Here is a 14,641-nt window from a genome sequence, read left to right as displayed (position 1 = left end):
AATATTATAATTATATATAGAGATAAAATATATTTAATATAAATTATAATTTGAAACTTTAATACGATCAATTAATATTTTAATACCATCCTTTGATTATTAACAAAATATATTTTTAAATTATATGAAAATCATTTAATATAGCAGAATAGTTACACTTTAAAATAATTTGTATATCCATTTTATTTGTATGTCTAATTCGTTTAATAATTTTTTCTCGAAAATTTTTGAGATTATTCTATGAACGTTAGAATTTCACATGTAATGAATACGCATGTGCGAATAATACTATGCTGCGAACAGAAAGAGTACGAGTGGTCTTAGCGATTTCGCAATCAGTCGGTTAAGAGCCGTTGTTCGAAGAACATGTAATTTTTTTTTTTTATCTTTTACAGAACACGATAAAAACAACACGTTTAAAGTAACGTGCTGGAAATAGTTCAATTCTCGCTAACTGAATTTATTCAATCGAAAATCGTATCTAACAACGTGTTCCAAAACAAAATCATTCGAGAATAACATACATGAACAGAAAGATCGTTTGAATCAAAGCAATACTATAATTTTTTTCTCTTTTTATTTTTATGCGAATATTATATTATATTTGATTTTAATTATATACAATTATTTCTTCTCCCATATTAAAAGTTTCCAAATATAAGTTTCTAGTTTAATTAAATTATTTTTATATAATTAAAAAATAAATTAATTTTAAATTCGAATGTATATTAAAAAATAATTTTGTTTCTTTTCAGTCGAATTTACTTCTATTTAAAAACATATATAAGAGTTCTTTTCTAAGAGGCTTACAACTTTTTCCACCCATCCTCGTATATTATTTCGTTATCTTACATCTAAATAAATAACATTAATGTTTTTTAATCAATCCAATAAATTATTTTGTATATCTAATCATAAATAATATACGACAAATATATTAATTTCTTTCATATGGCGTTAAATGATATAAATTAAAAATAAATAACTAAAAAAAATTAGAAATCGTTAGAAATTGTGTACTTCCCAGTCATGCTCGACGAAGTATACTTTTTAATAGTTTACGATTAATTTATAATGAGGCAATTAATAATGTTGTTAAGATGATTAATATCATCGAGAATATTAAATTTTGATTGATTTTACGAGTTACGTTTTAATTATCAAAGATTATAAATCATTTTGATATAAAATATATTTAAATAATATCATATATACTTACATATATTTAATTAATTACTTATATATTAGTACGGGTTGAGATAGGAAGGAAGATTTTCTCATTTCTTAGAGTGTCGAAGGAGTTAGAGCAGACCACGAGAGAATGGGACTGGAAAGAGTACTACTTATTTGGATAGTTGATAGGCCTGTTCGTACATTCCTGGACACCCGTCCCTCTCTCGTTTCTCTCCGACATCTTAAGAAACATACACATACGAGAGAAAGTAGATAGATAGTAAATTGAAAGAATATACTAATGCAACTACGTTCCTGCCCGAGTCACGTTCAACTACGACGTATACAAGTTTCTAAGGTTCACTCACGTGCCATCATACAGAATGCACTTTTCTAGTTGGCCCTGTAGTCAAGTATTCAATTTTATGATACAACCATTTCTTTAAAAACAAAAAATAAAACAAAGAAAAAATCCAAACCTATTACAATCAATTATTGTAACTAAACGTTTTTTTTAGGACTGTTCAATTTTACCAGAATTAGCAAGTTGACAATTTTTCGGATCGTTTAGATATATTTTAGTATTTTAATTTGAAGCTTTAATTTTAAATTCATTTTGAAAGAGCTTTATGTGCTTAGATACACACTGTTGTGGTAACGCGATAGTAGCAAGATGCAGTTTGTTTAGACTGTTAACAAGAATGCTACGCTAATGACACGAATTCATTATCGTAGCATGGCGAAAGGAAAGTGGCCGTGATCACGCATATCTGTACATCGTATCTTACGTCGAGTTTCGATATATTTAAGTTTCTTCTATATGTTTATACGTTCTTCGGAATAACTAATATAATCCTTTAGAAAAATTTCACATGAGTTTTATCAGCAACTCATATTTCCCATCATATTCTTCTTTTCTTTTCTTTTTTTTTTTTTTCATTTTCATGCGTTCCAACTCGAAATAAACGAAGTCTCCCCTTCGTTCTAGAAGATTTAATAATAGAACGTCGTTGATAAATTATAAATAATAACTACGTTATTGTGAAAGTTATCATGCTAGATTCTCATCAAAATATATTTCGTTGAAACACTTAAAAAGAAAAAAAAAACAAAATAAAACGGCCATCTTTCGTGAATTAAACGAGTCAGGACACTGTAAAATAATTATGAACAAGTGTTTGTGTTCGTGAATGTGTGAGTATGTGTTTAAGCATAAGTACTTATCGACGTCGTTACTCTCGTAATTGAAATGTTAACGCGGCATTTTAAACGCTAGTTAATTGAGCATAAAAATGATGTGTTCGAGTAATCACGTTGTTCTAATTTTTGTAGGTGGAGATTTAGCGCAGCGAGTATATTTTCTTTAGCAAAGGAACGGTTGGAACCATTATTGAACGAAGCAAAACCTGGAATATTAGGTGAATGAAATTGTGTTAATTACATTTTTGTAAAGATAGAAAAATAATTTTTATTACGACTCGTGTGGATATTCTGTTTAAGGACCATTGGAGTTACGTGAACTAACTCTTGGGGAGCAAACACCATACGTAACACGTGTGAGGACACTGGATTATAGTTGCGAGGATGAAACGTTGGATGGTCATTCAGGAGAGAGAAAACTATCAATCGAGGCCGATGTACGATTGGACTGCGAGCAATTTCGTATGCTCATAGCGTCCCGTCTCTTCGGGAAGGGGTAAATTTACGATATACGTAAATCCCGATATAATTAATATCCCGTACGGGATGGTCCACTCGATTGGTGTAAATTTTCGTCCCGCAAATTTACGATACGATAATAAAATGGACATTTATTTTTTGTATTTATTTATTTATGTTTTTGCTTTCTTTTTTTTTCTTATTTTTTTTTTTTGTTTTCTTTTTTTTCTTCTTCTTATCCGTGGTTTGCGTTATTAACAGCAGCGTCGGGATGGACGTCGATATGGCCGTGGAAAAGTTGTCCCTATCCGGTACAATTCTCGCTACTCTGACCCTGAATTCTCTGGCACCGTTTCCACACGCGACCAGCCTTAGCGTGAGCTTCTTGGAGAAACCGGATGTTTGGTTCAGCGTGAGAATCCTACGAGCCGTGCAGATGATGGAGATGCCATTAATTAAGACCTGGATTCATGCTGTTGTTACCGATGCTTTGGCCAGTTGGTTAGTTGATCCGGGTCATTTGGAATTAAATTTAAGAGCACAGGAAAGACCTGGTCCAGGATTGGATTCATTGTCTAATTCGATACCCCAAGGTGTACTAACTGTTGTATTGAGTCAAAATTGTTTAGCACGTATGTACACTGTTAAAGATTCCTTCATGTTTTTTTGTTTTTTTTTTTTTTATAAAATTCAAACGTTCAACTTTGTTTTCATGATTTTACAGCTATCATTGGGGATGAAGTTAGGTGGTTGGTCGTTACGATAGGTGATCAACGACGTGTCACGTCACATTTGAGTCCAACTTGGACCGAAGATGTTTCCTTTCTTGTTGGATCATTGGAGAACGAAAGGATTACCATCAAATTGAAAACTAAAAGGCTCGTCAGTACCATCACGTTAGCGCAATATGAATTGGCATTGGGTGTCTACAATTGGGAAAATTCTCAAGTGTAAGTAGACTCGATTATTTTATATTAATAAAATGTTAAATAATAATTAATAACATTTTATTTTGTAAACGTGACCAGCGTTGAAACCGTATTACAACAAAAGAAACCATCACGCAGCAGTTCTAACATTCCAAATATCAACGCTCGATTAGAATATACACCCATACCTAATTTGGATCCGAATTTGCCCCGACCTGAATTAACCGAGGACATGTTACACAATGCAGGTAAATTATATATAATTATCATTTATTTAAATAATATTTATTTTTCGATGTAGCATTGAAATTGATCGATAAAGAAAAATTGATGTAAAACAAAAATGTGTTAAAATTATCGTAGATTGTGATCAAAGTATTAGACGTATTACACCATTTGATGATATTTTCAGTGCCACGAAAGTATTTCTCTCGAGCACAGAAATCAGGTAAAAAAATAATGCGATGTTAAACATCGGTCGTAATAAGTGTAGCTTTTGAGCATGGTCTCATTATTATTATTATTATTATTATTTTATTTTTCTATTGACGCACCGCGCAAAAATGTATCACTCACTAAAGATAATTCAATTAAAGAAATAGAAAAAAAAAAAAAAAAGAAAAACATAAAAAGCTGATAGATGAAAAAAGAAAAAAAAAATTTGAATTTACTTTGATTGTACTATGAATTAATTGATTAGATAAATGTTAAATAATTTGTAGGTGTCCTTGTGGTTTACATACATTCATCAGAGAATCTCAACTGTGATAATTCACAATGTAATCCTTACTGTATGTTGTTCAATAATCGAAAAAAGGTACAGTTACATATATGAAATACATTTTTTTAGATTAAAAGATAGATCTGTCACGTGAAAGATGATATCAAATAATTTACTTTAAAGGTGAAAACAACACATTATATCCGTAATACTATCTCTCCACATTGGGAATGTAGAGCACAATTTCTCGTACAGGATTATACTCAAGTTTGTTTAAGCTTCGTTATATATTCTTGGAATATTTTAAAGGCCTGTGATTCGGATATGCTCGGACTCGCGATGATGTCGTTGTCACAGGTAAAAATAAAATTAATCTAATATACAGGATATTTAACCCTTTCGTTACTAGAGATTCATATATTAGGATGTCCCATAAGTTTTTTCCGCGCCACGCTATGTATGATTTCGAGCCGACTATGTTTGTAATCATGCAAAGGAATCATTTAAAGATACATCTATAAAACATTCTAATGTACTTTATTAATATTTTCGATTGTTTAAACTAGAATACATTTTTTTTTAACGTTCCAACCTGGTGATGACTTTGATTTACAAATTTTCATCGAATAAAATAGATCGAAATTGTTTTATCTCATTCGATGTATATTAATAGATATATAATATTTATAAACGAATGTATAGTTAATATTCTTTTATTGATATATTGCATTATATGACGTAATACATACATAAATACGTATAACCTAATACATGAAAAAATCCATCGATCTATATAGTGGTCATATTATTCGACGATGCGTACGTCCTTAGAAAATTTATACGGAACAATATTTGCATCAGAACATGACGTAATGAAAGGATTAACAAAAATTACAGTATATTTTACATAAGTTGATTGTATCGATGTTAATAATTTTTGTTTTAAAAGGAATCAACGTGGGTACTTAGAAAAGAATTAACGTTGAACGGTACAAACAGTGTGTCCACCATGACGGTTTCCGTATTATTTTATCCTGTAAAGAGTGTACAACAAGTAGTTACCAGTCGAAGAAGCAGCATGGTTCCCGTAGGCTCGGATGACGAACCAAAATCAAAGAGAAACAGTTTACCCTGGATGCAACAAGCTGTTAGTTTAATTAACCGTATGATTTAACGTGTTAACACGTAATATTTTATTAATAACCATCTTCCTTCTATCCATGTTCTATTTAGAAATTATTATTAACTCACAAAGACGTCGACCCTGCATCTTCCGATATATCGAGTCTTCTGTCCACTGGAAGCGGCTTAATGGAAGTTACTTTGTTACGTGCTAAAGATTTGGTTGCGAAAGATTTAAATGGCTTTAGTGATCCCTTCTGCGAGCTCAAATTAAATAACGAAACTAAGTACAAAAGTAGTATAAAAAAGAAAACTTTGAATCCGTGTTGGGATGAGAGTTCGATCATGGGTCTACCTCGGTCAGGAGAAAGTTTAGATATTGTAATAATTATTTATTTATTTAATTATAATATAATAATATATTGGATTGCCCCCGTAAAGTTCATGCAGCATTTGTTTATATAAGTATATATAATAGATTTAATTTATATTTTTAACCCTTTCGTTACTAACTATCTACATACGAATCGTTTATGAACGACCCATATGGGGGTCATACCATGCATTTTAACATACCAATATATTTTTATGAGAAAATTTATATGGAACGATGATTCTTGTGCAAAAGCATACTACAACGAAAAGGGTTAGAAATATCAATCGGCGTTAACTTTTCAGGCAATCTAAATAGAATAATTTAATAGAAAATTTATGGAACAAATTTGGGATTATTTTATTTATAGGTCTTATGGGATCATGATACTTTCGGTATGAAAGATTATTTAGGTAAAGTATCATTGACTCTTGAAGACATAAGAAAACTTTCAAACAGCGATCAGTCTCATTGGTTCACGTTAAAGGGAACCAAAACGGGATCTGTCGAGTTGAAAATAAAAGTTCTCTCCGAGGAATGCGAGGTATTGAAAATAATATCAATAAATTTCAATAAATTCTATACATTTTTTATTACATATTTTCTCCATATTATTTTTTTTTTAGACCCAAAGTACATACGCAGCCAGTAACGCGAGTGAAGGTTCTTCTCGGTATAATATCGAAACCGAATCAATATCCAATATCATAAGAAGACCATCTATGGAAAAATCTAAGATGAAGTTACATCTGGATCCAGTCATCCCACCTCCGCCCCCTCCTCGTACTGTTACTTTAATAAAACCAACGACGTCCAATCAATCTGGTAATTTGAACTTTTTGAAATAAACATTATAAGTAATGATTACGTTTGCTGCAGCCTTGACTTTCATTCGTTCAATGTGTTTCCAACTTCGTAAATATTATGATGTAATGCATACTAGATGAATATGGTATATTCCACGAAACATATGTACCAAGCTCAAGGCCATACGAGATGTGTTTTACGAATCCGTACCCGAGGGATCATAAAGTTAACTTTTTATTATTATTTCAAACAGACAAGACCAGTACGACAAGTAAAGATTCGGTCGAAATAAATGGCACTCAAAATTCATGGATTCCACGAGTTGCTGACGAATCGATCACCGATGTTGTAGTCGACGAAGCTGATGCACCAAAAATTCGAGAAAGACGATCATCTCATCACAGTCTAACACCAAGTCCCGAACAAAACTTTGGCAAGAAGTTACCGCAATACAACAGTTTTCGTGTTATGAAGCAAAAGGTATATTTTCATGAGTATTAAACTCGATTTATCTGAATATATTGTAACGTGTAATCGTAGGTGAAGAGAGGATTGAAACTCCGCAGATTTCGTTCGGAAGTTAACATCGAGGATAATAAAAACGAAAGCAAGGGTATTACTTTGAGTTTAGAACCAAGAGGTGGGGGTGAAGCCGATGCTACGGAATTGTTACAAGGTGCTGGTTTGGCACATGCTGTTTCGCAACCTGATATGCTTGGTAGAATAAGACAGCCTAGTCCACGTTTACGACTAAGACCAAATGGTAAATCTTATCTAAATTTGTTTCTATGCATTTGTACACTATCTGTTCAAAGTTTAAGATTCCTTACACGTAAATTGAGAGAAAGCAGAAAATTTTAAACGAAAATTTACGAGGTAGTACGATTTACGTTTTGTATTATTCTTTTTATCAACGAAACGAGTATTTTTCTTTGAGTAATCTGTTTCATACAACAACAACAAAATCTGCCCTTATTTTTAATAACAGTATGATCTTTGTTTCTTTTTAGAATTGAAAATTGTTAATGGAACAAGAGAAAGGTATTCAGGAGTGGAAGGAAAAGTTTTACAAGCTCAGGGACTTCACGTTGCTCACATAGCACAGTTATATTGCCGAGTTAAATTTCAAACGTAAATAAGATTACTTTGATCATATCTTTCTAAAGTAAATACGAATCTGATAAGGATATTTATAACTGTACGATTTGTTTTTACTTCTTTATAGATGCAACAGTCCAGACAAAATGTCATCTTCTGCTAACGCCGGTAAAACAATAGCAAAGTCAAGATTATTACCGGCAATGCCAAATCCACAATTCAGTATAGATTTTCATATAGAAAGCGACAGTATTCCGAGACAAGCGTTGCTGATATTTGAAATTAGGGGTGCCAGTAAAGAATTATTGGCTAGTCGACGTATCACGTTACATGAATTATTAGGTTTGTATATAATTATGTAATTGCAATTTATTGGGTCAGTATTTATAATAAACTAATTAGTATGTAATCTTAATGCAATCTCGTACAAACATACCTATCATCGCGTATTACGACTCCTATATGGATTAATTGTTCAGCCGGTATTTGTGCATGGATATCCCATAATTGAATCATTAGTAAAAAAAGGATTAAATACGAAATAGAAAATATGAGTCAATCATTTATATTATAAAATACTGATCAAATAAATATTTTGATTTAATGAAATTGAATAATTTACAATTGTTTGAAATGTTTGTCGTTATATTTTTTCGTAAAAGTATCAGCAGCAAGCAATGAAGTGCATACCTGGCTGGCCTTGAACAACGGAGCTTCGTTAGAAATACAAATTGCACATGGAAAGGAATTAAAAAATAAGTCATCGAAAAAGTTATTTCGTTCTTGGTCCGTTCATCGAATAGGAAAAATATGAGGGTTAGCCAAGGTCAGAAATATCTGACAGCGTTTTCATTGAAATTCGATCAATTTTTTTTTTCGTTTATCTCTAATAAAAATCGATTGGCTATCGATATATCGACCAATATTTCCCGAAGGAAAAGGAAACAATTATTCTATAATCAATCAAAGACAGTACAACATTTAATTAAATAATATATTTCTATTCTTAATTCTATCAGAAGAATCTTTTATTAAGAATTTTATCAAAGAAAGCATTTCAAATATTTCTCATTGTAATATCTCGTTTGTATTATATAATATACGTATAAATGTTAATAATATACGTTAAATTATAAAAAAAAAGAAAATATATCGGAGTTCTAAACTCCAGTCTCTGTCGCTACGTTTAAAAATTTTCAAACTAATCATAATATATATATATACTACAGAGAATGTAATTTAATATTATACTAATAAGGATGAGACATCCCTACTTCCGAAATGAAATATAAATCATATTTTATAAATAAATCCTATATTGTTATATTTATCAGTTAGCGTCGATCCATTCTTTATTCACGATAAAAATATAATAATTTACTTAGAATGAAAAAGAAAAAATAATAAAATAAAATCATTACAAAGACAATTAAAATTAACAATAAATAAAATATTTATAAGAAATCAAACGTTGCATCGTATTTCGATTAAATAAAACAAATTTTCAATCTTATAATTTAAATAAAAAATAAAAAATGAAAGTAAGCAAAAATGTGAAAAATATAAGTGGATTAATAAATAAAAAAAAAAAAGATTTAATTGAAGCGCAATTTTTCTTTCTATGAAAGATCATGGGGATAAATGATGCAATTTATTTGAAATCTCGCGGCTTACATATTATTCTCATCATTGGTCTTCGTTATAGTCACGTGACTTACACACGGCCCTATCTTATTGTTGCGCATGGCACTTCAGTTAGTGCCGCTTGCACTTGCTGTCGGCGTTCATTACTCATAAACCAGTAGTGGGGAGGATCGATATATTTGAAAGACCGAACGGCTACGACATTAAATCGAACGCAGACGTAAACACATACGGAGCTTCAACACAATCATTAGCAAGTAAAGACAAGATGCCGGGACCAAACTGCGATAAGTGCAAAGGTAGGAATCTTAATATATTTTTTCTTTTCTTTTTTAATATTTTTATGCGACATCAGAATGGGGGAGTTTGATGAAATTTTATTGCTATAACACGAAATTATTTTATTTTATTATTATTATTGTTTTACTTTACTTATAAAACAATGTTTATGTTGCTTCGAATTCTATAATATGTTATTTTATTGATATTTCGTTTTTTAATATTTTTATGCGAAATTAAAATGATGTTTAATGATACGTCTGCTGCAATAGCATTAAATTATTTGTGATTTATCTAATAATTTGTGTTATATATTTATTTTTATTTTGTTCTTGTTTATTTTCTTTAATTAATTTTTTTTAAATCAAATAGAATTTTTTAAAACTTATCGCAAGTTTTGATTATAAAATTAACGCGTCGTTACTTTAATTTATTTACAAATAAAACGTAGTGTTAGAACGAGAAAGAGTTTAAAAATTTTATTTCAAATTTAAATTATTAACTTTTATTTTATTATTTTCACCTTCGAGATAATCGAATGTACACACATGTATTACTCATGTTTATCTTCTTTGAGAATGACTAAATACTCCTTTCCTATATGATGTTATTTCACAATAATTTGATGCAATTCCATTCGAACGTATTACACTTTATCTTTTTTTAAACAATATCGGTAAAAATAAACAATAAGTTTCCTACAAATGCGAAATAAATGTTAATCTCTTAAGAATATTTTACAAATGTCATTTTAAAATATCGCGTTACTTTAATTTCATGTAAAAAAAAGATATATTAACTACTTTTAATGTTATGGTCAAGCTTTTTTTTTAAATAATTTCTCATTTTACATACAAACATAAATACATACATGTAAATATGCATAATTATACAAATGTATACGAATTTAAATGAAGTTAATACATTACACTGAAAAAAAATGAGTTTGATAATAAATATTTACAATGTTATTAATTTGTTTTGTTATCTAAAAAGTATTTAAATTCATTGTTCCGTGGGTGGGTTAAAAAGTTTTGAGTCTAATACAGAAATATTATTTTTTTCTTCTATTTTTTTGAGAATAGGCTCAAAATTATTCAACCCATCCTTGTATATCTTAAATAACACTCTAACATTTATATTCATATTATATTTTTATAAATAGTTATGTATATATGATATTATTTATATCAAAATTTATATTAAAATTAAATTGATTAGTATTTTAACGCGTTAAAAATTCGATTAAAGAATGTCTTCGGTATGAAAAAAAGAAGAATTTCGAGAATTATTCGCAAATGGAATTTAATAATAATTTGATTGTGTGCGAGACACGACGTGTAACTCGAACGAGGGGGAATTTCGATGGCTATTAACATGTCCGCCAATGCATTATCGTATCATCCGACTTCTTTCATTAAAATCTATTTATTTCTCGTTTAAAATAAGTGAGGATGATCAACGATCGGTTCAATTTATTTCGCGTTCGAGAATTTTCGTTGGAGAGTTTCTTAACAGACGTGTGAATTTGCACTTCCGGATAAAACGATGAAAAAAATGTTCGTACTTAGACAATAGTAATCTTATTGTACTCGAACAAAGTATATTTTAATAGCGTTATTTCAGATAATCAATGATAACAAGATTTAATATCTTCAATTTTATAGTTATCAAACGAAGAGCGTAAATATTTTGCGATCGATTTGATAATATTGAAGTGAATAGTTAACAATTACTTGTTCAATAACAATATCGTAGATAAATTAAACATACACGCGTACATACACATATCTAAAATAATTCTTATATTTACACGCGCGAATAGATAGAATAGAATAAAACTGAAAAGAATAAAAAAATGAGTTAATAGATAGAAATGTATTTAAAAAATAATATTTATTAAAATTATTTTTTTTTTATTTATCTATAATTATTTATCTATATATTATTTCCCTTAAAGGTTTAAAAATTAATACAAATATTAATACAAATATTAATACATATAGAAAAATTGTTTATTTAACTTCTAATTAGGAATAATCTATTGTTTTTTGTTATCAGATAAATGCCAGGACTGCAAATGCGGCAGCAGTTGCAAATGCTGTGACTCGAGTTCCTCAGGTACATATCTAAACAGGAAGCGTTCATTTACCATTGCTTTAAAGTTTCGTAAGAAATTTCTAGAATAACCTTTTGCGTTCGAGTTCTCAAGAGAACTTTCGGTTAAGTTCGATCGAAGATATGAACGATCGACAAAAAGTTACGTCACGCTGTTGCGCACAATAGGAATGCAATGTTAAGACTTTGAATGCGACTGTACTTTAACTTCCTTCTCATCTCGAGTAACTGCCAAATAACCGTAACTGTTTCTAATGCGAGTTCATTGCATCCTCCATGAGATTTACTATAATCTATTCCTCTTTATCTATACTTTTAAATATTACAAAATATTCTATCTGAATATTTCAACAAACTTCATTTCAAATTTTACGTTGCCAAATGAAAAATCTGAAAGAGTCTAAAAAAACCTGAATTTGCGTATTATAATTAATAAAATCATTTTCCTTTTAATTACAGAAAAATGTGATTGTTGTTGTAAGACAACCGGCAAATGCAATTGTACCAATTGTAAATGTTGATACAATCAGATAAAGGCGTAGAAGCTGCAGGCGAAATCGAAGGATGGTGATAGGTCGTAAAGATGAAAAAATGGCTATAACGATGATCTTTAGTACTAATTTTTCAACTGCAGCTTATATGTATACTTAGATATCGCAATAGTAATTCAGTTATAACGATAACATTATATATTTCGATATCGACTGATGTATTATTATACTGTATTTTATATTATTCTTTGAGCATTTAAATAAATATATCTAAAATGTTGCTCTACCCATAGTGTTTATCATTTCTAAGAATTTTTATAGATTATTATATAACTTCCTTAATTTAAGATTTAGATTGTAAATTTTTTCACGAGTTAGTTTTATTTTCTTTTAACTATTGTATTATTGTTTTACGATCGGAGAAAGTAGATTTTACTTTCCTACGACTCAACCCGTCAAGAAACTATTTTTTCCTTTTTTTTTTCTATTTTTTTTACACAATTTTTGTTCGGCGCAATTTATCAGCAAAATAATTCTAAGAAAGTACATTTAAAGTATTCAGTCAATACTGCGACTACTCGTAAATTCTTAGAAAATATTATTGGAAATATTATTTTCACTTCGCTAATGTTTGTTTTATGGTTATAGTTTAAACAAAATGCGTTAAAAATACACGATGAGTTTTATATAATGACTATGAATTGTAGAGACCAGCACTAGTCAACTTATGACTAATTTGAAAAATGATAATGCAGTTTTCTTGATCATTAATAGTTGGTAAAGAAGAATATGCGTCACTAACAGTAAATAAACAATAAGATAAGCCTTATCAATTTGAGATAATATAGAAATTGTAGGTATTGTAGTAATCTGTAAAATAGAAAATTATCGTATGCTACTAGTTGTAGAGTCACACATTTTTCTACTTCAGATGGAGTAGCTTTTTAATTGTTAATTAATATTTTTTGTACCTTACGCATGTGTCAAAAATCTTCAAATTCGTATATAAAATAATTAAAGAATGTTTTAAATGGTAAAAAATAATATAAATTTCATATTAAAATATTTCTTCCTGTTATATATTTTTAAGGGTAGTTTTAACATCGGAAAGGTAAGACGTCCTATTTGATATGTATCTTGAATTCCACTAATTATCATTTCCTCGAGTAACACAATAACAATTTATCCGAAATAGAAGATGCGTTATTAACTGCGTTACAATTTTTTTCTATTTCTTGTTCCTTTTGGTAAATTCACGGAAACGATGTTCGAAGGATACACCTGGTATCTTGTAAACATCAAATGGACCCGCTCCGACGAAGCATAAAATTGAGTACCACCGTTGTCGAAATATCAAACGCCGGTAGTGAATTCTCGAGACTCTTAAGATCGCTCATTTTTATTTTGTTTATTTTTTCTTTCATTCCTTTTTTTTTCGTTTATAGATTGTCTCGATAAAGGAACGTGTCTTACGTTTTCGTTCGACACGGATAATTTCCTAGATAGAAATGTTGCTGATTACTTTCGACGCCATTTTGTCTGTGCTCTCGATTTATCATCAAAGAAGAATACGATAGACAAAATAATAACGAATGAATTCGCATCGGCCGTAAAATCCTTTCTATTTCGTCGTATTTCTTTCTTTTTTTTTTTTTTTTTTTAATTCGAAACAAAGTAAAGAGAGCAAGTACAACAAAGATTGTCATTCGTAATTAGAACTTGGGTTTATGCAAGAGAAGAGGCTCGTCCGTAATAATATGTAAATAGTTAACGAATTCGTGCGAACTCACGAAGTTGAAGAAGAAAAAAAGAAAAAGAAAAAGAAAACGAAGAAGGAGAAGGAGAATAAGGAGAAGTAGAAGCACCATTACGTTTGTAAAGGTACCAACCAACCAACCATCTTTCGCTTTCTCCGCAGACTCGATCCAAATTACTAGGTACCAGTCCACGCTTTTGTCGTCAAACGGTGTGTTCCATGGAACGGGGAGTTCAGATGGGACATCGCGATTTCCTCTGACTTTAACCACATCGTGAGAAAAAGTGGAGGACAAACAAATATAGAAGACGCGTATAGAGAATTAAAAGACGAAAACTGTGACGAAAATTTTGGCGAAAAAAAGACAAAAAAAAAAGAAGAAGAAGAAATGGTGTGTGTGTGGGGGGGGGAGGGGAAAATTCAGAATAAGAAATAATAAAGAAAAATCAATTAGAGGAAGATGATGACAAT

General features: G+C 30.0%; 1 protein-coding gene and 1 long non-coding RNA gene across 7 annotated transcripts in view; both read left to right on the top strand.

Moving 5' to 3' along the window:
* The window catches only part of LOC106785009 (extended synaptotagmin-2-B), a 24,400-nt gene extending 14,919 nt beyond the window's left edge, over window positions 1–9,481 (top strand). For 3 of the 6 annotated variants that reach the window (XM_014745109.1, XM_014745104.1, XM_014745108.1), the window contains exons 4-20: window positions 2,506–2,591; window positions 2,674–2,869; window positions 3,094–3,464; window positions 3,557–3,782; window positions 3,861–4,009; window positions 4,174–4,209; window positions 4,484–4,578; window positions 4,666–4,839; window positions 5,432–5,629; window positions 5,716–5,985; window positions 6,348–6,521; window positions 6,604–6,802; window positions 7,038–7,264; window positions 7,325–7,547; window positions 7,795–7,915; window positions 8,010–8,224; window positions 8,545–9,481. In XM_014745109.1, the coding sequence (XP_014600595.1) occupies window positions 2,506–2,591; window positions 2,674–2,869; window positions 3,094–3,464; window positions 3,557–3,782; window positions 3,861–4,009; window positions 4,174–4,209; window positions 4,484–4,578; window positions 4,666–4,839; window positions 5,432–5,629; window positions 5,716–5,985; window positions 6,348–6,521; window positions 6,604–6,802; window positions 7,038–7,264; window positions 7,325–7,547; window positions 7,795–7,915; window positions 8,010–8,224; window positions 8,545–8,696 (3,112 nt within the window). In that variant the 3' untranslated portion in view covers window positions 8,697–9,481. The remainder of the gene's footprint in view (window positions 1–2,505; window positions 2,592–2,673; window positions 2,870–3,093; window positions 3,465–3,556; window positions 3,783–3,860; window positions 4,010–4,173; window positions 4,210–4,483; window positions 4,579–4,665; window positions 4,840–5,431; window positions 5,630–5,715; window positions 5,986–6,347; window positions 6,522–6,603; window positions 6,803–7,037; window positions 7,265–7,324; window positions 7,548–7,794; window positions 7,916–8,009; window positions 8,225–8,544) is intronic. The other 3 variants (XM_014745105.1, XM_014745107.1, XM_014745106.1) reach the window with 3 other exon arrangements.
* A 174-nt stretch (window positions 9,482–9,655) lies between these two features.
* Window positions 9,656–12,702, top strand: LOC106785010. The gene is made up of 3 exons (XR_001381476.1): window positions 9,656–9,825; window positions 11,867–11,926; window positions 12,383–12,702. It is a non-coding gene; the product is annotated as an uncharacterized LOC106785010 (long non-coding RNA).
* Window positions 12,703–14,641: the final 1,939 nt, after the last annotated feature.

The sequence above is a fragment of the Polistes canadensis genome, unplaced genomic scaffold, assembly GCF_001313835.1.
Source record: "Polistes canadensis isolate GaletaPanama2010 unplaced genomic scaffold, ASM131383v1 scaffold_43, whole genome shotgun sequence".
Classification (NCBI taxonomy): domain Eukaryota; kingdom Metazoa; phylum Arthropoda; class Insecta; order Hymenoptera; family Vespidae; genus Polistes; species Polistes canadensis.
Note: the sequence above shows the minus strand (reverse complement) of the source record. Positions and strands in the feature narration are given on the sequence as shown.